Consider the following 23,960-nt stretch of genomic DNA (forward strand, 5'->3'; position numbering starts at 1 on the left):
TTACCCTGCTTCAACTTTCTAAGCATTCTATGGCCCACTCGCTTACTGGGCTCTCTAGAAGTTGGGCCGGATAATTTAAACCCAACATTTATGTGAAACAGAGAAATGAACCCTTCGCACACAACACCCATTTCCATTTGATTCGAATCAATTAAATCTCATCATCTTCTCTCTCTCCTCTGAAATCAATTGGATTTCAACAATGGCGAGCCGCAGATTCATGGAAGGATTCTACAGTGTTTTCATGCGCCGCACCTCCGTCTACGTCACTTTCCTCATCGCCGGCACTTTCCTCGCCGAACGGGTCAGTACTCAAATCGCGTCTCTATTTTTCGTTCTTAATGGATAATTTTTGTTATTAGTTTTTGAATGAAATTAATTAGTTCTTTTAATTGGATCCGGACGTTATTAATTATTTTTTTTTGTTGCTACGGATTGAGTTTATGCAAATGAATTATTTAATTGATTAAAAGTCATGGAGAACATAAATGACATTTTGGTGCGTGGATAAATGTACTGTAACTGTTTTTGTAAGCATTGAGATTTTGATGTGCGCTTCTAGACCTGATAGTCTGATTAACTCAATTTTGTACCAGTGATACGGAAAATGTGTGAGTCCGTCGAGTGTCGTTTATTGTGTTGGTGATTTGGGTGCCGTTTATTGTATATTTTAGTTAAAGACTTGGAAAATATTAACAGAAAAACATTTGCAACAATGGTTTTTTGCACATTTATACTTGACTTCCCTACGCCAATGACCGTCTTTATATTAAAGTCAGCTTGATATTTATATGCAATGAAGAAACTTTACATGTGTTATTATTGGTTGCAGGGAGTTGACTACGGAATCCACAAGCTATGGGAAAGCAATAATGTTGGGGTAATTTCTTATGTCTCCACTGTAGCTTAAATTTACACACGTTCTTATAAAGATAGGCCGTGTTTCTCTTCTTTATACTCTTCAATGGTATAGGAACATGCATTTGTTGTTTCATTTTAGGCTTGATTTTACAGTATTGAATGACTTGTACGATGCCATATTTATTTCAATATTTGATTTAAAGGATGGAAAAATGACTGCGGGGTCAGACTGGACTTATGTTATCTACATACCCAAGCTGTGAATCCTCACGATAGAAAAGCAGCAACTTTGTTGGTAGAAGGTAGATTAGTTCTTGTGTACTTAAGTTAACAAGCCTTTTTAGGTAAAAGAGAAGAAGCATAAACTCTGGCCCAACCGTGTATCACCTAAAAGTCACTACTTTCGCTTATGTAGTAACTTAATTGGGTAATGGACCTAAATTATATTTGTGACCATCATATAAACACTAAATTGTAAATAATATGATTATGTATTTGTAAAATTTATAGAATTTCCTTAAATCACATTTCCTGAATCCTTAATTATATGTTAGTTGACTTGAGTAGTACAAATTCTTAAAACAGCTGCAGACACCCGAATACTACATATTAGCAAATATTTTTTAGGACCTTTCTATTATTGTGGATACCGTCTTACTGTAACTTCTTCTGCATATTGTTTGCATTGCATGCCAATCTAGAAAGCAGGGGTGTGGGGATGGCCTGCTTTGTAAATAAAAGTCCCGACTTGCCATTGTAAAGTGCTAATAATTGTTATTTTAGTCCACTTTGATCACTGAATGTTATCTAGCCACCAGCATCCAGTGAGTTTAGTGTACAGAATTGTTTTCTCTTTTGCTTGAATACGACGCTCATGTTGTACTCTTTTGTTAGTTGATAATTGTTTGTGGTGTAAAAATTGAGAAAAGTGTTATATTATTATATTGATAAGACAATGACAAGTGATTTCAATTTTTGAGAAAGGAAGTGAGATGAATATACCGTTGTGGGAGTTAGTTAGACAAATGAAGTCTACTACTAAAACAGCTGTTTTATTGCTACCACTGCGTTGTTTTTTAGAACACATTATTATTATTTTGCCCTTTCTTACATGACAAAGTTTTTTCTTCTTTTAATAACAACAAAGAATAATGATATTTAAATAGTTTTACTTACATAATCATGAATTTCCTTATAATTAATAACTTTATAGTTCAATATATCTATATTCTTTCTATATGTTGTATACACTCACACTCGACTCCCACTTCTTTAGACTTGCCAAATTCTTTATCCTCGCACCAACACCCATTTTTTTAGATTTCCACAAATTTTGGTATAATTGTCCATATGTTGTGGGGTGTAATAGAAAAGTAATTCCTTGTCACCAAACATCTTTGCAAGATAAAAAGAGAATAGTAGGAGTTATAGCTCCTGAGGTGCACTCTTTTGTAAGTAAATTTAATGGAAACTTCAAGACTCTGTATGGCAGCCTGGCAGGTTGTCATAAACAATGAAATCTCATGCATCTTAACTGTCCTTTTGATCTTTTCAAAATGTTCTTTCATCATTGTTATGAAATTGTGGCGGCTTTAATTTTAAATAATTTAGTTAAAGTTATTTAAGGCAATAAAACTCAACTTATTTGCCAAGGTATGAACATTTGAGTTTACTTGAAACCAGTCTGAATTTTTATCAAGTAAACATTGTTTTCAATAAAACAGTACATCACAAGTAAGATAACTTTGCAGTTTGAGACAGCACTAGTACCACCAACTTCTATACCTTTTCTCTTTCTATTTTATGTAAGTAATTGCTACTGCAGAGAGTTTCTTTGCTTTTTGGTCTCGGAGTTCCTTTGTTACTGGTTTGATCTTCTATCACACTGTTGGTACCCATATAACATAGCCATATGAAGTGGCAATAAACTCTGTTTATGGAGACATTTTTTGCTCTTTGCTAATTGAACACATTACACATCAACCTGCCCCATTTTGTCACAAGGCTTGAGCCCTCAACCTCCTGTGACGGGAAGATGGCAATAGGCAACACCTCTAGAGTAAAAGCTAAATTGGTTAAGGCGGCAATTTCTACATAATATGTGAAGTTCCATGTTTGATGGAATTAACTGCATGAGCTATTCAAGTGTTTGAAATTTGGTTTCTTCCATTTCAGTTGTGAATTGAAATCTAATGCATTGAAAATTTGTCATGCAGAAACGATATGAAGACATTTCAGTGTTGGGACAAAGGCCAGCCGAGTAAATTTCCCTTGAATTATTTTCTTTATGTATTGTGGTTTCATCGAGTCCATGAAAACATGATCTATTGATCTCTCAATAATAGAGTAACTATATAGTTTTGAACTATATAATTTGGATATATTTGGTTGTAATTTTTGAACTCATGGATCCTCTGACCTTTAGATTTCACTTAAACATTAAGATATGGTCACAGTATCAAGAAGCAAGTTTTTCATCTGAAGATCAAAACTATGATGTTTGTCAATAGCTTAAGATATGTATGCTGAGTCGATGATGTCAAGTAACATCTACATTTTTATTCAGAAAAGGAAATTTTGAAAAATAATATGCAGAAGTATTTTATTTTTGCATCTTAAATTACGTGAAAAAAGTCAAAGTGACATGTATTTTGGGACGGATGGAGTACTTTATAATTCATTACAGAAAAACATGAATCCAACTGATGTAAGATCAATGTTGATGATGGAATTAAAAATGAACAATTCAACTTAAAAGCCATGCCATTTAAAACCAGAAGAACCATGATCACTTTACACCCTTTAACCATGGGAACAGATATGTGCTGTTTAAACCAAAGAAATGTGAACATTTCTATTTCGCAAAATCAGAGGAACCTTTGTCTTTTGCCAGCTGTTAGAGAATCGTTCCTTTAGCACTTGAAATATCCTTTCCAATGCCAGAACACGATCTTGAAGCCACGTCTCGAGACTGTAGCACTGCATTAGATGTGATTTGGGACCCTGAATGCATCTCAACATATGATCGGGTATTCTCAGGAGAGGCATGGAGTGATAGCCCAGTTGGCTTTTAATTGAAATTTTTGACATAACCACCTTTGCCAGTAAAAGGAGGAATACTTAAGGTGTCAAGAGGGGGAGGATTACGCCACTTAGGGACTGGCCCTGCTACAAGAAGCGTCTCAAGAAGTGGTCCAGCATCCAGCACAGACCGGGAGAGCTTTCCCTTCTGAGGCAGAGTTTTTCCTCTCACAAGATTATCAATATTATTGATCAATTTTTGAAGCTCCTGAATTAGGAACAAAGGTTGGACTCATGCCATTATAGTCTTGACTCTTGAACAATGTGTTGATTGACAAATGCCATCTTGTTAGTTAAAACTCCAGCATAGGTGCTTGAAAGTTCCGAGGAGACGGGTTCAAAAACTGAGCTAACTGGGGAAGAATCCTGAGAATGATAATTGTATAGTTGAGAGAGGATTCAGTTGTACTTACGATTGGTCTCATGGGGTTTGCAAAGGGCACTCAGGTGACAATTGAAGGGGAACAATAGTCAACTAATTCAGTATTGGGAGTCGTGTAATTTGAAGCGAAGAGCTTGTTAAGTAGCCAGCGGAGCTGTGCTCTGGCCTCATCTCTTTCTTGGATGACCATATTGAGTAATTGACTAATTGGAGAGTTTATTTCTCATACGTAATTGCAGTACAAACACAAGTGGTTTGTTTTAAAATCTTGGCTTAATGGTCCGGATATATTAAGTTAACCGTAAGAGCAGTTGCAGCGCGTCTTATTTTGTTGGCCAACTTCCGCCTCGAACAAAGAGATGTGGACATGGGCAAAATCAAAGTAGGCTAGCACCACTGGAGTGCAACAAAAAACCTGTCCACTGTCCGCTTTGAGAGCACCTCCAATGCACCGATGGTCACTTTCCATTTTCCTGCCAAAACTATCAGGCCACGCAGATGTAAGATGTAACTCGGCTTGGAAATAAATTGGCCAACCTACTCCAATTCAAGTTCCCAGCTTCTCATGTAGTTACCCTTCCCATGTAAGCAATATTAAAAAAAGGAAAAGCTGCATCAACCTGGCAGCCCGGCTTGGTGGCTAGGGGCGGACCCAGGATCAAAGTTCAGTGGGGGGCACCGTACGTATTCCCTACGTCCCATTTTAGTTGTCACATTTCCTTTTTTGTTAGTCAAATTGACTAATTTTTGGCCAAAGATTACAAATCACTCCTTCATTATTTTAAAAAACTGAAAAGTACATCTTAAAGTAGATTAAAAGGTATTTCTGGTGACATATTTTTTTTTATTTTTTCAATAGATAAAATATTACTAAATTTCAATCAAACTTTGGTCAATTTGACTGGCACAAAACCAAATGTGACAATTAAAATGGGTAGGAGGGAGTAATTAATAAGAGAATTTGTTTATTAGACAATTATTATTTCAGAATTTGCTTATTACCAAATTGGTTTTGGACTGGGCTTTGGGTAATTGGACTTGTTGGACCTATTCTAAAACGGATAAACAAGCTTCTGAATACAGGAGTATAAGTTAATGCTTCTGAATGTATAGTTTAACGAGGGCATGCTAGTTTATTCATTGGGACACACATGTATATCCTTAAAAGCTTTGGGCCCAATTTCACTGGGACCCTTCCCCCCAGTCCAACCAATGTAGGTCCGCCCCTGTTGGTGGCCATGGCTAGTCCACCTGTATTACTCCAACGCTCAATTCTCAAAAACACAAGAGCCCGGGTCACTTTCTCCTGTACGGAGGTAGAAATGGACACCCCATTGTGCAGGGGCGGACCTCAGTTGGGGCTGGGGTTGGCTCCAGCCCGGGAGAAAGTCCACTAGCCCAGTTAATATTTATATAGGTTTAAAGGTCCAGCCCGGGTAGAAAAATAAATCAGCCCTGTTATATAAATTTTGCCCAGTAGTATATGTTAACTCAGCCCACATGTTTAACCAAACTCAAAACACACAGATGATGTAATTGGAATTTGCAAACCCATTATCTAAACAAAGCCCATATTCTAAACAAAGCCGGCCTGTGATTTAAAGAAAAACAAAAGTAATTGCAAAAGAAAATTAAAAACAAAAGTAAAATACTCTCAATTACTCATCTGTTGTGCTGCTCAGCGCTCACCTCGGAACTTAAATCTCAAAACCCAACTGTTGTACTTTTACATTTATATCCTAGTTTGCTCATTTATCTTTTTATTGGACGAATGGAATTTTTTTTTCTGCTCCAGCCCGGGTGAGTTTAGAATCCTGGGTCCGCCCCTGCCATTGTGGGTGCTCTGATGGCCAAGCCCACCTGCTTCGGCACAACTTTTAAAAATATTGTTTATTCCTTTAAAACTTCTGATGCACCTGCATATTACTGTTGTACATACATTTTTATATATCTCTCCACACTCTTTATATCTGTTGTAATTTTTGTTTCAAATAGTTTAGTTTTAGATTCACATACTGCAATCTCTCTTTGTATTTCTTCTTATATTTTTCTTTCTACAATTTATTTGTCTAAGAAAAATATCAAACTGTATACAACAACAATTATCTACGTTGGATTCAAGCTGGACAACACGGTGGATTAAGGACAATCAGATGAACAAAAGAAATCTACCAGTACCTGCCCAACTGAGACAACATCAGACTATCATATTCAAGGCCTCACAGATGACAACCTAGACTCATCAACTGTTACTCGAAAACAGTAATTGGTTTAAAAACTATTTTGCTCTGTCCATGGGTGAATGGATGTAATTTTTGAAACAATTGTGACAAAGAACCGTCTGTAATATTTTTGCAACTCTATCATTGGATTAACTTATTATCTATTTTGTTATCAGTCAGTTAATGCATGTTCCTTCTCTTAGCATATATATAATCTTTAATATAGCTAGCGGAGCGGGCAACAATACTAGTCCCAATAATTCCCAACCTCCAAATTCGCAAAATCCAAACCCCAATTCTCAAGCCCCAAATTTAAATTTTCCATTTCAATATCCAAATTTATATTTTTCATTTGTTCAAAATGTTAGTGCGGAAAATACTCAATTTTCAAACATGTAAAATCGAAATTTTAGCGAAACTTTTAACTTTTAAGAGATAATATTAAAAAAAAATAAAAGTCGGCCATTACATGGTTGGAGGTGAATGAATGGGATTGTCCAACTTATATTCCAGGGCCAACTTCTATTAGGTGGCACGTAGGTGGGGTCACTAGTAAAAAGTTAACCACATTCACTGTAGCTGCTCTAACGATAGAACCGTGTTTTTGTAAATTTAAGTGGTTGTTGTGTGGTTCGTCTTAAACTTGAATGATTACAAGATATTCAAGCATTTTATAATCCAAAGAGATTAAATCGAGATCTGATGTTATAATTGTGTTGAATTCCTAATTGACTGTTATAATTTCAGAGTATGAAATACTCGCTCTATCTCAAATTAAACGAGTTAGTTAACTTTAATCGTGCATTTCAAACTATATATTTCTTTTTGCAGCAACCATTGTTACAGAAATCGGGAATCAGACCTAATCGGTTGAACTACTAATTCAGGGATTAATCGGAAGGATTAATCGGAGTGAAAATCGGATTTATTTTAATATTAAAATATTATTTAATATTTAGTTATTATTATATTAGCTACTCCCTCCGTTCCACTTTTTTTTTATCTTGTTTGATTTTTTATGGTCAAATTGACCAAACTTTGTGAATAATTATTCTTATATGATTAATAAAAATTGAAATATACATCTTGAAGTAGAATAAATGTAGATTCTAATAATATATTTTTCATAATCTTTTTAAATTATTTAATATATGTAAATTCCAGTCAATGTTGAGTTAATTTGACCATAAAAAATCAAACAAGACAAAAGAATTGGGACGGAGGGAGTATTTAGTAACTAATATATTTACTGTATTCATAAACTCTATAATTATTCATATTTAAAGTAATATATTATTTTAATTTTAATAATTTATCATATATACTTCGATTAAGAAATATATATAAGGACAGATTTCAAAAATCAAATCGGTGGCCGACCTTGCAGGGGATTAATCGGTTAAATCGGGGATTTTTAGAACACTGGCCGCAACATTTCAAACTATATTAATGTTTAATTTTCATAAATCTTTTCAATTTTTTTATTAAAAAAATTCAAATATGAAAATGTTATATACCTCCTCTGTCCCTCTCATTTTTTACATTTTTTTTTCAGTGCTCGACATGAAATTTAAGGCTCTTATAAAACATAGTTCCGTAACTTATTTTTAAGATTTTTTTTATATAAAAATTCAAAAATCATATTTTTATTCAAAAGAAAAAAGATTAAAAAATAAATTATGAAACTACATTTTCAAAAAGTATTCGAATGCGTGCCAAACTCTTGTCCACAAAGTAAACAACCAGGGGACCGAGTATAAGATTTGGGCAGGAGGGAGTAAGAGCACCCACAATGGGGAAGCTCACTTTTCCTTCTTTCGAGTGCCACGTTGGAAAAAAGAGGTTCGGGTAATGAAGTGGGCATTCCCCTCCAATGCATGCCAACAATATATAATATTATTTATTATGTTATGTACTATCCTGGGGCAAGATCTGAGTAAAATGGTAAAAAGAAGAAGTGGCCAGGGGACGGGGAAGAGGCCCTGCCCAGTTTTTAATAAACTGCTCCAATGCAAATATCAGTGGCCAAGTCCTTTTCACAGTTTTCAAAGCGGGAAATGACCCCGCGTTGGAGGTGCTCTAAGAGTATCCCCAGCGCCTGCCCGGATGGCGCCTGGGGACTCGTGAAGTGGCAAGTGGCCAGTCAAGTAGCGCTGGAGCAAAAGTAGAAAACCGGCCAGGCCTGCTGCACTGGGCTCGGCCCAAAAGGAAAAAAACAGAATCAATCAGCAGCTTTTCCACCTTTTTCAGCTTTTTCAGTTTACACATATATGTACGTTACATGCAGTTCCAACGTTAATATTACTGTTTAGATAAAAATTATTTTATTAAATAAAAACGTTAAAAATATAACAGCTATTTTTACAATTTTTCTATAAATACTAGCTCTTCATAATATGTCTCACCTACTTCTATCACTCTAAAAAAATATTTTTGGAATTATTTTGTCAAAAGCAAAAAATGAATCCAAATAATCCTCCCTCTTCAGACCAAAATTCTCAAGTCCCAAATACCCAATTTCCATATTATTTTTCAAATTCTTATCTTCCAAATCCAAATTCTCAAGTTCCAAATATACAATTTTCTAGCCCACAAAATTTTAATTCGCATGTTCAATCTCCTGATTCTCAATTTCTGTTTTTAAATCCATTTTTCTCGAGTACTCAAAATCCTCAATATCAATTTCCATTTGCTCCAAATTTTCAAACTCCCGTCGATAATCAAAATTCCCCAAATTCACAATTTTCTGCATTTGGCGTCACTAATACAATCGATCTGAACGATGATTGTCATGAGGTTGAAGACATACGAGAAGCTATGGGTCAATGAAAATGGGATGAAGACAAGCTCTTAATCAGTGCGTGGTTAAATGTATCAATTGATCCCATGATCGGTACCGATCAAAAAGGTGAAACATTTTGGGAGCGAATTCGTGAATATTGCGAAGAAAGTATTCCCGGTCTCATCAAGAGAGGAGGTATTGCAATGAAAAAGAGGTGGCAACGGATAAATGAAGGGGCTCAAGGATATGGAGCGTGTTATGATCAAGCCGAGCGGAGAGTAGGGAGTGGTTTAAATTTGGACGACATAACTCGGCTAGCTCACGAACTCCACATAGCAAAATACAAAAAGAAGTACAATTTTGATAAGCATTGGAATGAGCTCCGGAGACAGCCCAAGTGGAGAGCTCCTTCAACAAATAGTGAAAGCATGAAGAGAACTAAATTGAGTGATACTGGAGCCTATTCATCATCTGCAAATAATGAAACGCCCACATCTACAAATGATGTGGAATCACCTATTATTCCCAAAGGTACAAAAGCGACCAAGCGAAAGGGAAAGTGACAAAGGCATGTGAAGAGTTAGAAATACTGAAGTTCTCTACTTGTAAAAGATTGTCTTTGATGGAGGAATTTGTTACTAACGAACGGAAGAAGGAAGATATAAGGGCGAAGGAGCAAGATCTAAAAATCATCATGGTGGATACAACTATAATGAATGAGACCCAACGAGAGATTCACGCCAAGCTGCTGCAAGACATTTACTCCAGGAGGATGTAGTTTGTAAACTAGCCGTTGGAAGCTAATAGTGTCTTCTAGTTTTTGTCATTTAATATTTGTCATGTCATCTTTGTAAACTAGCCGTTGGAAGCTAGTCAATGTCTTGTTGTGTTTGTCATTTAATATTTGTCATGTTGTCTTTGTTAAAGAGCCGTTGGAATATATTCGTTTTACCTTCTACATGAGTTTTGAGTTATTCCTCCAATATCACATCCCAATCTCACATAACTTGTCTCTTCTTTCATATTACTTCTCATCTAAATACTCAATATGTCTGATTCGGATAACTCATCTGATGGAGCTCAAGAATTTATTCAAGAACTTATATTCGATGATTCGTTGGAGCAACGTCACTATGAGCTTTATGAGCAAATATATGGCGGATTATCATCGAAGCCACGGAGAATGATACATAGAGATCGTGAAGCTGGCGCCGAACGTCTAGAGAGGGATTATTTTGCACAAAATCCAGTGTATCCTCTTAAGATATTCCGACGTAGGTATCGAATGGGAAGACATGTTTTTCTTAGTATTGTTGATGCACTTTCAAATCATGACCCGTACTTTCAACAAAGGGTTGATGCATTGGGAAGAAAAGGTCTTTCACCTATACAAAAATGCACTGTCGCCATGCGTATGTTGGCGTATGGAGTATCTACCGACGTCGTTGATGACTATGTTCGCATTGGCGAGTCGACTGCGATTGAATGTTTGAGGACAATATGTATCATATTACACAATATGATTGTTGAGGACGAGAGAGACACATATGCCACTCCCTTTGGTCCGCTTCCATCTTACGATGACATAGCGGATGGTTTATCACAACCGAATTTAGGTGAGGAGCCTTTTGCTCCTTATGAAGACTATGTTCAAAGAAATATCAGAATTCGTGATAAACTAAAACACCGTCAACTACAAGCAGACTTGGTTGACATTATCTCACAGTTCCACATTACCCGTTAATTTATTTAAGTTTTAACTTGTTTAATTATATTGTTCGTGTTGTTTTTTATTATGTTGTTCATGTAATGTTCTTTTTCCTCATTATGTAATATATTTTTATCATGAATCAAATATAATATTTTATTGAAATTACATTTTTTATGTTGATATTTTTGTTTATTTATTTAAATTAAAATATAATTATATAATCGTAAGATATTTATAATTATATTATAAATTGAAATAAGTATTATATAAAGAAAGATAAGATTTGATGAGACACATTTGTAAGAGGAAGTGGGCTTGTGCATTGGAGTAGTGTGACCACATTCCACTTGATGCTTATGTGGCATTAAAAAAGAACCACGTGTAAATGGAGTAATGGACTTGGACTTGTGCATCGGAGATGCTCTAGAACCTGACTGCACTAGTGCACTGTCTACTACTCCTTCCGTCACAATGGATTGTATACAGTTTTCTTTTTGGGATGTCTCATCAATTGTGTACATACCAAAAATAGTAAAAATTTATAATATAAAAACTCAACTACACCCATTACTTTCTTCCACCACACTCACTTTATACATTAAATATTAATATGTCCCACCACTTTACTCACACTACACTCATTTTACACATTAAATATTGATGGATCCCACCACTTCACCCACTTTTCTTACTTTTCATCACTAAATTACATTTTTTTCTAACCTCCGTGCCACTCGCCATACGTATACTACTCAATGCTAATTACCATGTCCGTAACTACGCGCATGCCCTGCAACTGTGCAATTCTCCAAAGCACAGAGATAGATTGGGCAATCTCAATTCGCAACACCCCTTTCAACCGTAGATCTTGTTAAATCAACGGCTCAGATCCCCCATTCACTTTCGACGCCGATCGATTACCAAAACCGTAGATTAAAACCCAAACCAACGGTCCAAATCATTTACCCCAAACCCAAATCCCCCTTATAAAAGTTGAAACCCCATTCAAACTCACTCCACTCGCACAACATCCCCAACACTCATCCAAACCCTAGAATTCAATTCCAAAAAATGTCAGGAAGAGTGTTATGACTAGGGGTTTTACAGCTAAAATAATACAGCTAATAAGATAAAACTTGCAGAGAAAGAAAAACAAAGTAAGAGACAGAGCATATTCTCATTTCCAAGGATGATTCTACCCACTACAAGACTTGCCATTTATAGGCAGACAAGCTTAACGGTAATAAAAAGACTGTCTCTACTAATCCATAAGCCCATTACATATGGCCCAAACCTTACTATCCCAATACTAGCCCAATCCAGACATGACAAATCCCTTCCCTTAAACTGATCCTTGTCCCCAAGGATCAAACTTTGGGAACTTCTTATGGATATCTTCCCATAATTCCCAGGTTGCTTCGTCTCTTCCACCATTTGTCCACTGTATCAGTACCCTTGTTGCAGGCCTGTTGCCTTTCTTCACCAGTTGCCTATCCAGCACAGCCACAGGTTCTATCTGCAATTCCCCTTCATCATTTACTCCAGGCAGCTCTGTTTGTATCACCTTGCCCTTGCCTACTCTTTTCTTGAGTTGTGAGACGTGAAAAACATTATGCACTTTGGATCCTGCTGGCAGCTCCACTCGATAAGCTACATTTCCCACCCTTCTGCTGATCTTGTAGGGGCCATAGAATTTTGCAGACAACTTCTGGTTTCTCCTCAGTACCACAGATGCTTGCCGATACGGCTGGAGCTTTAAAAATACTTCATCCCCAACATTAAACTGTCTGTCAACTCGATGCTTATTGGCATACCACTGCATTCGTTCTTGAGCCTTCAATAAATTCTCCTTTAGCAGCTGTTGAATATGTACTCTGTCTTTCACAAACTGCTTCACTCCGGGGTTACTTACTCCTGCAGATTGGTATTGTATGGGTGGGGGTTCTTGATCATAAAGGGCCTTGAAAGGTGACATTCCAATGGCAGTGTGGTAGCAAGTATTGTACCATAATTCTGCCATGGGCAGCCATTGACTCCACAAATGAGGTTTTTGCCCTGTTATGCAGCGTAGATACATTTCTAAACATTGGTTGACTCTTTCTGTTTGGCCATCCGTCTGAGGATGGTAAGCAGTGCTTATGTTCAGCTTTGTTCCCATAGTGTTGAATAATTCCTTCCAAAAGGTACTGATGAAGACTGTATCTCTATCAGAAATGATGCATTTGGGAGGGCCATGTAGTTTAACCACAGTATCTAAGACCTTTTGAGCCACAATGACAGCTGTGTAGGGGTGACTAATGGCCACAAAATGTGCATATTTGGTCAGTTTGTCGACAATGACCAAAATGACTTCTTTGCCAGCAGATTTTGGCAATCCTTCTATGAAGTCCAAGGATATAGTTTCCCAAGCATTATTGGGTATAGGCAGTGGCTGTAGCAAGCCTGGTGGTGAGGTATGTTCAGCCTTACATCTCTGGCACACATCACAGGCTCTAATGTACTCCTGTACCTCCAATTTGAGCTGTGGCCAATGGAATTTTTCCTGGATTCTCCTTGCAGTCACAGTGACTCCAGAATGGCCTCCTTCAGGGCTACTGTGAACATTTTCAATGATTTGCTTCCTCATCTGATTGCCATTCCCCACATACCATCTTCCTTCATACATTAAATCCCCATCTACCAATTTATACCCTTTTAATTCACTGTTCCCAGTCATCAACTTCACCAACATCTCTTGTGCAAACTGATCAGTTTCCCAACTATTCTTCAGTTCCTGTTTCCAGAGGGATATTACAGTGTGTAGAGCATTGCACTGTGCACCTTGATCATGGCATCTGGATAGAGCATCAGCTACCAGATTATCCTTACCCTTCTTGTACACCACTGAGTAGTCATAGCCAAGTAGTTTTGACAACCATTTATGTTGGAGCAGAGTAGTGAGTTTCTGTTCCATGAGGTATTTTAAAGCCTCATGATCAGTTTTTATGATGAATTTGTGCCCAAGCAGATAATATCTCCACCTCTGGACTGCCATTATCACAGCCATTAGTTCTTTTTCATAAGTTGATAAACTCATGTGTCTGGCAGCCAACACTTTGCTGAGAAAGGCAATGGGTTTCCCCTCCTGCATTAGGACAGCTCCTACTCCAGATTGGCATGCATCAGTCTCCAAAACAAAGGGTTTAGTAAAATCTGGCATGGCTAGAACAGGTGTTGTAGACATGGCTTCTTTGAGGGTATTGAAAGCAAGTTCAGCCTCTTCACTCCACTGGAAAGCCCCTTTTTTGAGAAGCTGTGTTAGTGGCTTACTGATAAGCCCATAGTGTGCTACAAATCTTCTGTAGTAACCAGTCAATCCCAGAAAGCCTCTTAATGCTTTAATGTTCTTGGGTACTGGCCAGTCAACCATGGCCCTTATCTTCTCAGTATCAGCCTTCACCCCTTCTGTAGTGATTACATGCCCCAAGTATTCTACACTGGCCTTGGCTATCTCACATTTAGACCTTTTAACAAATAAGGCATGCTTCCTTAACAGCTCTAAAACTGTTTTTAGATGCACCACATGCATGGCCATGGAGGGACTGTATACTAGTATATCATCAAAGAAGACCAGTACATAATCCCTGATCTGCTCTCCAAAAACCTTATTCATTAGACACTGAAAACTTGCTGGTGCATTTGTCAGCCCGAAGGGCATGACCATAAATTCATAATGCCCTTGGTGTGTTCGAAATGCCGTTTTGTGAATGTCCTCCGGCTGAACCCTTATTTGATGGTAACCACTTCTGAGGTCTAACTTAGTGAAGACAGAACTGCCTTTTAGCTCAGCCAAGAGCTCCTCAATGACAGGTATTGGAAACTGATTTTTAATAGTAATTGAGTTGAGGGCTCTATAATCAACACATAATCTCCATGTGTTGTCTTTCTTTTTGACTAACAACACAGGAGAGGCATATGGGGAGCTGCTATGTCTCACAATCCCACTCTCTAGCATCTCCTTCACTATCTTTTCAATCTCACTTTTATGCACATAAGGGCATTTGTAAGGATTGGAATTTACTGGGCTGCTATCACTCCTTAACGGTATCTTATGATCATGACTTCTTTGAGGAGGCAGACCTTTAGGTTCTGCAAAGACATCAGCAAACTCTTCCATTACTTCTTTGATTTCACTGGGCAAATTTTCCTGAGGTGGAGTCTCAGTCACTGCCATCACTTGGATTAGGAAACAACTATCCTCTTTGTGCACCCATTTACTCTTCTTTGTGTCTGGAACCACAGTCAAGTCACCCAACACTGCAGACTGTTCTAATTTGATCCTCCTTCCCTTCCAAAACACCATAATGTTACTGTGTTGGAAATCAAAGATCACTGGACTCACTATCTTCATCCAGTTAACACCCAATATGACATCATACCCTCCTATTGGTAACAACAACAAACTTGCTTCGAACCTTTCCCCAGCCATACTCCATTCAAACTTAGTCACCATTCTGTCACAATTGAGCTTTGCACCATTAGCAACTACCACGCTGACAGGAGTGCAGGGTTGTGTCTTTAAACCAAGAGCTTTTGCAGTAGCTGTAGACACAAAGTTGTGTGTGGAACCACTGTCTATCAGCATTCTTAATTTATGATTCCCTTTCATGCCTTCTATACTCAAGGTGTGCAGTCCATCTGTGCCAGTTAATGCATGTATAGAAATTTCAGATTCTTGCTCCTCATTTTTGCCCTCTGCTCCTTGCTCATCTTCTTCCCAAATAATGGATAGTTCCCCTGTCTCATTATGCTGACTTCCAGTTTCCACCTCTTCTTCAGCAGTCACCATAAACAATTGCTTATTCCGGCAGTTATGCCCGGGTGTATACTTTTCATCACAATGTACACACAAGCCCTTGTTCATTCGATCTCTAAAATCCCCATAAGATAGCCTTCTTACTGGCTTGGAATCTGGTTTACCTCCTTGGCTCGATTGCCCTTTGTACCTTTCACCATACCCAGAAGTATCCTTTCTAGGGGTGGAAACCACATTAGCAAGTGGCTTAATAGCAGGCTTAGCTCTCTTCTCCATAGCTTCCAGCACGCATTCTTGTGCTCGAGCTTTTTCTCTAGCATCTCTTAAGGAATGGGGTTTATGTAAATACAAGGTGCTGGAAATCTCATCCTTTAACCCACTTAAGAAGCTGTTTACAAAATATAATTCACTGAGGTTGGGGTTTTGAACCACAATGTGCTTTTTCAGCTCCTCAAACTGTGTGATATACTCATCTACTTTACCCTTCTGCATCAACTTGTTGAACTGCCCCTCCAAATTCTCATATCCCCCTCTTGTAAAGCGATGACAGACTAATCGAGCAAAATCTGTCCACAACAAGTCATTCTGCTCTAATTGGACTGATTGATACCATGTGTCAGCCTCCCCATCCAGATGTAAAGCTGCGTATACCACCCTTTGTCTGTTGTCCAAGGAAGGGTTAAGTTGAAAAAACTTTTCACACTTGGAGATCCATCCCCTTGGGTCTTTACCCTCAAATCTGGGGAAATCAATTTTTGGAAACTTATAAGGGGTAAAACTTTGGTTGTGGTGGTTATAGGGTTGATGGTGCTGGTTTGGATGTGGTGGGTACAATGGTGGTGGGGGAAGATTCTGCTGGTATGGGTGTTGGTTGTTATGTGGTTGTTGAAAGTTGTTTTGGTATGGCTGCTGGATGTTGGGGTTAAATGTGGGATTTGTGTTGTGAGGAGGAGGGTTGTAATAGGGTGGTGGATAAGTGATAGCTTGGTGGGTGTATGGTGGTGGGTAACCAGTAGAGGTCATATGAGGTTGAGATACTGGAGGCCAAGGTCCAGAGTCAGTATTGTAGTTTAGGGATGATAGATACTGGTGTAATAAGGGAGGCAGAGTAGTCCCCATCACAGTTTGTGCATTTTGTGGTGTGTACTGACTGAAATTTAAATTAGGGTTTATAGGTGGAGTAGGCCTTACCTTGGGAGGTTGAAAGAACTGGTTGCCCTCAAAGGCGATAGAGTTGCCTCCTACACTTGTTGGCCCAGCTTTGCTCACCACCTCCTCCCAGTTGTCATTGTAAGGACCAAACCCTGGAGGGTACCCTGTATTTTTAGCATGGACTGGTCTCTGTGTGTGGGTTGAAGAACCCATCTCTGGGGTTTCAGCTTGCTTCCCTTTGACAGTGCCCTTTAACAGATCCAACAACTCATTAAACCTTTTACCACTATCAGCATTGGCATTGGTCAGATGCTCCATCTGAGACTTGATTTCAGCCAATGACTCAATAGATCTATGATGCTCCTCTTCCAAAACAAGCTGCATCTGCTCAAAACGATTTTCTAAGGAACTGATGGAGTTTTCATGTTTCTGGAGGTTAGATTTAATGTTTTCAGCCATGGCCAAGGATGGGCTCTGATACCACTTTGTTATGACTAGGGGTTTTACAGCTAAAATAATACAGCTAATAAGATAAAACTTGCAGAGAAAGAAAAACAAAGTAAGAGACAGAGCATATTCTCATTTCCAAGGATGATTCTACCCACTACAAGACTTGCCATTTATAGGCAGACAAGCTTAACGGTAATAAAAAGACTGTCTCTACTAATCCATAAGCCCATTACATATGGCCCAAACCTTACTATCCCAATACTAGCCCAATCCAGACATGACAAAGAGGAAAGGGAGGCAAGGGACTGGGAAAGGGGGGAGCCAAGAGGCACCGCAAAGTGCTCCGTGACAACATCCAGGGGATCACCAAACCCGCCATTCGGAGATTGGCTCGAAGAGGTGGTGTCAAGCGAATAAGTGGATTGATTTATGAGGAGACCAGAGGCGTGCTGAAGATCTTTTTGGAGAATGTGATTCGCGATGCGGTGACTTATACGGAGCATGCCAGGAGGAAGACTGTCACGGCTATGGATGTTGTTTATGCACTTAAGAGGCAGGGCAGGACTCTTTATGGTTTCGGAGGCTAAATTTGAATTTGAAACAATTTTTAGTTGGAAACTTAGAAATGATATTTCGAATGTTGTTCTTCACAACTTAGAAGCAGAATTGTGTGGTTATAATGAAATGTTTGGTTTACAGTTTAATATCTAATGAAAATGTTTTGTTGAAGCCTTATATATATATATTCTCTGCTTTAATTAACTCAATTCAGTTTGTACTATAAATCTCCAATGTGATTCCATTAACTTGCAACTTGCTGTTTAAAAGAAGTTTTCAAGTTACAGTTTGAGGTTTTGTGCTTATTGTAGTATCGCAACAAAATCTTCCCCTTGTTCCTCTATTGGTGTATTGCTTGATCCAACTAAATTAGTACTGTAGTTGATATTGCTCAGGGAGTTGAGGGTCATGTAGCCATCTCTAGCCTGTAGGCTGGGAAAGATCTGAGCTGTTTGGCTATTATTCGGGTGTTTAAGGTGTATATGCCTCCTCGTATTATACTAACAGTAAAAATATAGAAATTATCTGTATGAACTAAAAATATAGAAATTATCTGTATGAACTGAACTTTCGTAATGTTTCTCTTCTCACAATCCTTGATTATTTTCTCATGTAGCACTGCAGGTGTGGATAGCTGAAGAAGACTCAACTGTCAGTCTGTCACACACAAACAGTATGCTCTATTATATATCTCATGGTTGAAGTCCTATTTGAAATTTTTATATTAAAGAATTATCACTGCATACATTCTGTATTTAACTGAGGTTTAACTGACATTTTGTATTGTTCTGGTACACATGGTCTTTATTAATTTGCTTGTTAAACTTCCTTTAACAGCTTGCTTGTAACTCAATACTTGAAGCTCTTGCTTGATACTGGCTAGAAGAGATTTATTAATGTTTTGTGGGTTGTGACCTTGAGCGGGCTTATGAGTGAGAGTCTTCAGGGAGCATCCTGTTTTCTCCTATTACTGCTGATAAGTTGTTTAGAAACACACTACTGCCAAAACATGAAACAAGCTCTATTTGCTGTAATTTACATCATTTGCCTAAATGTGATGCAGAAAGCAGGTGTCATGAAATTGAACGCCGCTTTGACGGGTTGGTGTGGATCATGGGAAGTCTCTGTGTACATTAAGAAGATACTGTTATAGAACTGCAACATTCAGGTACTAAATTTATGTCTTCTGTCATTCAAGTTGCCCCACATGTGGTTTGCTATTTGATATTTCAGTGGCATATAAGGTATCTGCTTACCTACAAAACTGAAATGAACTTGGTTAATTGATAGACATGATAGTTTGATCTCTGATTTAATTTGGAATACTGATGTGAACCCTTTTGTATTGGATACTAAGTGTATGACCTTCCATTTTGCAAAGGTTGGTGGTTTCTTGGACTAAATATATTATTCTTGGTGATCATATGATATGAGATTGACGATACCATGTTAGCTAGCATAATATTAGTACAGAACAAGTAGACAAGTTGAATAGAATATCAAATTTCAAAAACTTTGTGGTATATTTTGAGTTTCTTCTGTGTGGGCATAATACATATATGGCATACTGGAAAATTTGAAAATCATAAAACGTAGTAAAAAATGGTTGACAAAACTGTATCTTTTGCAATTGATAAACTTGGTAATTTTCTCGCAGAGAAGTTGATATAAGAAAAGGAGTGAAAATGGTGTAAGGTGGCTCAAAGATGAATTGTGCTACCCCCAGTCTTCTGTAAGAGCTGCAGAAGCAAAACAAGAGGATGAACTAATCTGCCTGTGGATAAACAATGTCAAAGATGTTGCCGATGAAGCTATTCTTATCCTGGAGAGGTTTAACTTCCTCGAAGAAGAACATGCAGCTCTTAAACATGGTATTCAGAATTGCTGCGGAGGTTTATCTGCATGTGCAGAAAAGAAATGAATCTGTCTGATATTGGCAAGCAAGTTGAGTCACTTAGGGAAAGAATTGGGGAGATCAAGAACAGGCGAGAAGATTATGGCATTTCCAACATTTTAGCCACTGCAATAGTGCAGCGAAGTAAAAAAGGATTACTAAGAGCAAGATTACACTTTCCAGTTGAGCCATTTTGAGACTCAGTGCCTGGGTTTGTTTTTCCCAGGCATATAACTTTGAAGATGTTTTAAGAACAATGATAATGTCTTTCGACAAGCTTGCAGCTAATTTGTCCCACATGAAAGAGGTCGACTTGCTGCAGAACTTGCAAGCTATACTACAAACTTGTGATTGCTGTTTGGTTGTGATTGATGATATGTGGGAAACAGAGGGTTGGGAAAAGATTAAAAAAGCTTTTGCAGGCAAGAAATATGGTAGCAGGTCATTATAACCACAGAATACAAAAAATTGCTATGTTTTTGACGTTCACATATTAGGGCATTTATGGATTGTAGAGGAATTCACATCAGAAATTGAGGAAAGAGAAGGATTAGTCATGGAGGACGCGGCTAAGGATTATCTAAATGAGTTGATTAATCGCAACGTGATTCAGATAGTAGACTCATACTGCGATGGACGAGTTAAGGCATGTAGGGTCTGTGATCTTGTACGTGATCTTGCTGTACCGAAGGCAATGGAGGAGAAATTACTGGGAATTTTTGTCTCAAGCAAGAACCATCCAAGTCCCGTCCATCTGTTGCGCAAAAAACCACGACATGCCATTTATAATGGAATTGGTAAGTACCTGAAATTAATTGGACCTAATTTTGACAATTCCATGTTGCCTTTACTAGCAACAACTGGTAAAATAATTACAGGACTTGTGGGATTAGAAATTAAGTTGATCTCTGAAACACTCAAATATCTAAAGGTTCTAGATATAAGCAGTAGTTCAGAAGTAATACCAGAAGAAATTGGGAATTTGGTTTTGTTGAAGTACCTAGGCGTAACGAGTTGCACAAATTTGGACTCCATCGCTAACTTAAGAAGTCTCCAAACATTCATTTTCATGTTATTTTCATTTGAATTTAACCGTCAAGCCTCATTCTTTTTGCAAACGTCTCAACAATGAATTTAACTATATAAAATTATCTTAGAGTTTACTGGTCACTTAGAGTTTGGTTTTTCACCAAATACATTCACAAATACAGTATAATTCTCTGAATATAGTAAGCTTACACTTAAGGAAGTTTATTAAATTTTACCATCCTTGTCTTGAAGAGGCAGGTGTATATGGGTAAGATGATGCAAACAAAATGGATCTCAGGTAAAACGTTCATAATTTCTAAAAAGATCAATACTTGCGTGTTTCTTGATAATACTCTATACTACAGTCCATGACAGAAATAACATTATATACTACTGATAAGAAATTTTCTAGCGAAAGAGCATACCATTAGCACGCAGCTCAAATCAAAAAGGACAGAGTGAATCATTTCCACATGCTTAATATACGCTCCCAGTAAATAGATATGATTTGAGTTCAGAAAAAAGAACTGATGGCATGACAAACATTTCGAACAGATGATTGTGTCCCTAGACATTACATAATCGAACCAAACTTGCTGAATATGGAAGCACAAGCGGAGAGAAAAAGTAGTTAAATCCCAACTCAGAAAAGTGACACGGCATTTTCATCTCTCCTGTGTTGAAGTCATACAAGAAGATATCCTCTGACACTCTCATAAACAACTGTCCATCCGTGACAAGTAGAGGATCTATAAGGGGAACCAACTGATTCTGTATTCTGCTAGAAGTATTACCTGGAAATGACGGATGTTTGACCTCGAGCAGGTCTAGAGCTACTGAATGTTCCAGTTTCCACACAGAATTAAACATGTCCTCCAGCACCCACAGCACGAATCCATCCACAGATACTACAACGTAACAAAGTTTGCCTTTATATTCTCCTAAACACATCTGAGGGATGCTCCTATACTCTGCTCGTGGTACAGGTACTGCTATCAACAAAGATAGCTCTTCTTTAGGACTAAACATCAAGATCTGGTCGCCATTCGTTAGCCAATACAGATAACCTGCCACAAAGATGCCTTTGTTCTTAAACAATTTTTTAGTACAGTGACATATCTCCACTGACATCCTCCACGTTTTGTTTTCCGATGAGTACACATCAAATACAAACAAAGAATTGTATCTCTTTTTATCAGCTTCATAAACTCGAACAACTTTAAAGTTTGTAGCATCATCTTTGACATCAGAGAAAGGGTCAAAAGCTAAGGCTAAGCTGCTTTTGGTGTCAAATTGAGGAAATGGCAGGCTGATCCATTGCTTGTTTATGGGATTGCAGATGTAAATTAGTCGGTGTTTAGAACCGAAGCAACTTTGACAACAAACTAGACCATTAGTTGAAGCCTGAAGTACAACATATTCAGGCAGGAACTCAAGAACTCTGCGACGCACCTGGACACCTTCCTTTCCAGCAATAATGTAGCTAACAAATTTGATGTCATCATCATACCCTCTGAAACTTTCCTGGTAAAAGAAACCAGAATTTGGTTCTTTCTTCTTCGAATGCTGTGGAATGAATGAGCTTTCTGACATAAGTTCTGATACGAAACGACAAGAATCCTTAGAAACACTTTTCAAACCAAGAAATTCCCTTGTAGGTAATCGAGACAGAACATTAGCTTGCGCATCCCTGTTTCCTGGCCAGCTCTCCATCCTATAGAGTCAAGATAGCTGACAATCACACAAAGTTATAATTAGAATAACAACTAAAGAAGCAAGTATTCTAAACAACAAAATGAAACTAGTATACTTGAGACTTGGGAGAAACAAAGAGCCATGATCTAATTATGGGGGTGTTTGGATGGTTGGGGGAAATGAGAATCGGGAATGGGAATGGGAATGAGGGGTATGGGAAAGGGTAACCCAAGGGGTGTGGAGGGAATCATTTACCCTCCAAGAGGGAATGTTGTTCCCATCCCACACAAAAATTTTGCTAATCCAAACACAATAGGATATCAACCAATTCCGGTTAACTGGGCTCATTAACCATGAACCAAACGCCTGTGTATGCATAAAGAAACCTAACAACGAGATATTGTATTGAATATGTGAAACACAATACACAAAAATGAGCATTCAAACATTATAATCATTCTAAAGAAGGGTAAGTTGGAAAACTATTCTGAATACATTTTGGTGATTTCATGCATCATAACCCCAATTTTCTTCATAAATTTTTAAATAAAAATCGAGAAGTCCTGATAAGTACAATTATGTAACACCAACAGAATCAGCAAAGTACATGGTGCAAATCAGACTCTTCAGATTTCATATAACACAAGTAACATATAACAAGAGTAGATATGACAGATACAAATATGCATAAGATGAACAAAACTTTACCAAAAATAGCAGATGCACAACTGAGAAGATAAAACGATGTAATAACAGAGTAGAGCAGAGAGAACATTACCAAAGTAGTGCGCGATTGCTCTCTACTTGTACTAAATACCGGCGTGCACATATAAATATGGATGTGTAGACAAAACTTTTGGCCTTTCAGCTTCTCCTTGCTTCTACAAGTTTTTTAACTGTTAGATTTTAAATATCAACATTTTTTTAAGAAGTGAAACTGATATTATTATTATATTTTTATTTTGAAGCGGAGATGCGCGGTATTTAATTGATTCAAATGAAACACAACAATCATATAAAACAAGTTTTGGCTCATTTAATTTGGACTAATTATGATTTAAATGAAACTGGACCGTCATATAAAATAAGTTTTGACAGATTTGATTTGGACTAATTTTAATTGTTACTTCTTCTAATCATGCTACACGAATAAGTTTTGACTGATTTAGTTGCATGTATATTATATGAAGATAGATGCAACATAAAATTTATACGGTTTTTCTATGGTGTGCCCATGGACACACATTAAGCACCAAAATTTATGAAATTGGAGGGTTTCTATTGACTTACCTTCTTTAATAATGGTGGACCCCCCTGCAGTTACAACGACCACACCAATCAAAACCCT

The 23,960-nt window shown here is 37.7% G+C and overlaps 5 protein-coding genes across 5 annotated transcripts; 3 read left to right on the top strand and 2 right to left on the bottom strand.

The window, feature by feature from the left end:
* The first annotated feature begins 99 nt into the window (after window positions 1-99).
* On the top strand, window positions 100-3,338 carry LOC108216599 (cytochrome b-c1 complex subunit 9, mitochondrial). Its single transcript, XM_017389405.2, has 3 exons — window positions 100-304; window positions 833-880; window positions 3,078-3,338. Exons 1-3 carry the CDS (start codon window positions 203-205, stop codon window positions 3,123-3,125), a joined length of 198 nt encoding a protein of 65 aa, XP_017244894.1. The 5' UTR covers window positions 100-202; the 3' UTR covers window positions 3,126-3,338.
* A 442-nt stretch (window positions 3,339-3,780) lies between these two features.
* LOC135152274 (uncharacterized) lies at window positions 3,781-4,554 on the bottom strand. The gene is made up of 3 exons (XM_064092133.1): window positions 4,395-4,554; window positions 4,257-4,308; window positions 3,781-4,173 (listed from the first exon to the last, which is right to left on the bottom strand). Exons 1-3 carry the CDS (start codon window positions 4,512-4,514, stop codon window positions 3,932-3,934), a joined length of 414 nt encoding a protein of 137 aa, XP_063948203.1. The 5' UTR covers window positions 4,515-4,554; the 3' UTR covers window positions 3,781-3,931.
* A 4,878-nt stretch (window positions 4,555-9,432) lies between these two features.
* LOC108217082 (glutathione S-transferase T2-like) lies at window positions 9,433-9,891 on the top strand. Its single transcript, XM_017389932.1, has one exon. The coding sequence runs from the start codon at window positions 9,433-9,435 to the stop codon at window positions 9,889-9,891; it is 459 nt and encodes a 152-aa protein (XP_017245421.1).
* Window positions 9,892-17,717: 7,826 nt separating this feature from the next.
* On the top strand, window positions 17,718-18,171 carry LOC108215897 (histone H4; the record flags this gene model as incomplete). Its single annotated transcript, XM_017388512.2, has 1 exon — window positions 17,718-18,171. A coding segment is annotated over one exon (306 nt), but the record flags the coding sequence as incomplete, so codon positions are not given.
* A 3,190-nt stretch (window positions 18,172-21,361) lies between these two features.
* LOC108215896 (F-box protein At5g49610) lies at window positions 21,362-23,646 on the bottom strand. The gene is made up of 2 exons (XM_017388509.2): window positions 23,391-23,646; window positions 21,362-22,648 (listed from the first exon to the last, which is right to left on the bottom strand). Exon 2 carries the CDS (start codon window positions 22,628-22,630, stop codon window positions 21,485-21,487), a length of 1,146 nt encoding a protein of 381 aa, XP_017243998.1. The 5' UTR covers window positions 22,631-22,648; window positions 23,391-23,646; the 3' UTR covers window positions 21,362-21,484.
* Between the last annotated feature and the right edge of the window lie 314 nt (window positions 23,647-23,960).

The sequence above is a fragment of the Daucus carota genome, chromosome 4 (genome assembly GCF_001625215.2).
Source record: "Daucus carota subsp. sativus chromosome 4, DH1 v3.0, whole genome shotgun sequence".
Lineage (NCBI taxonomy): Eukaryota > Viridiplantae > Streptophyta > Magnoliopsida > Apiales > Apiaceae > Daucus > Daucus carota.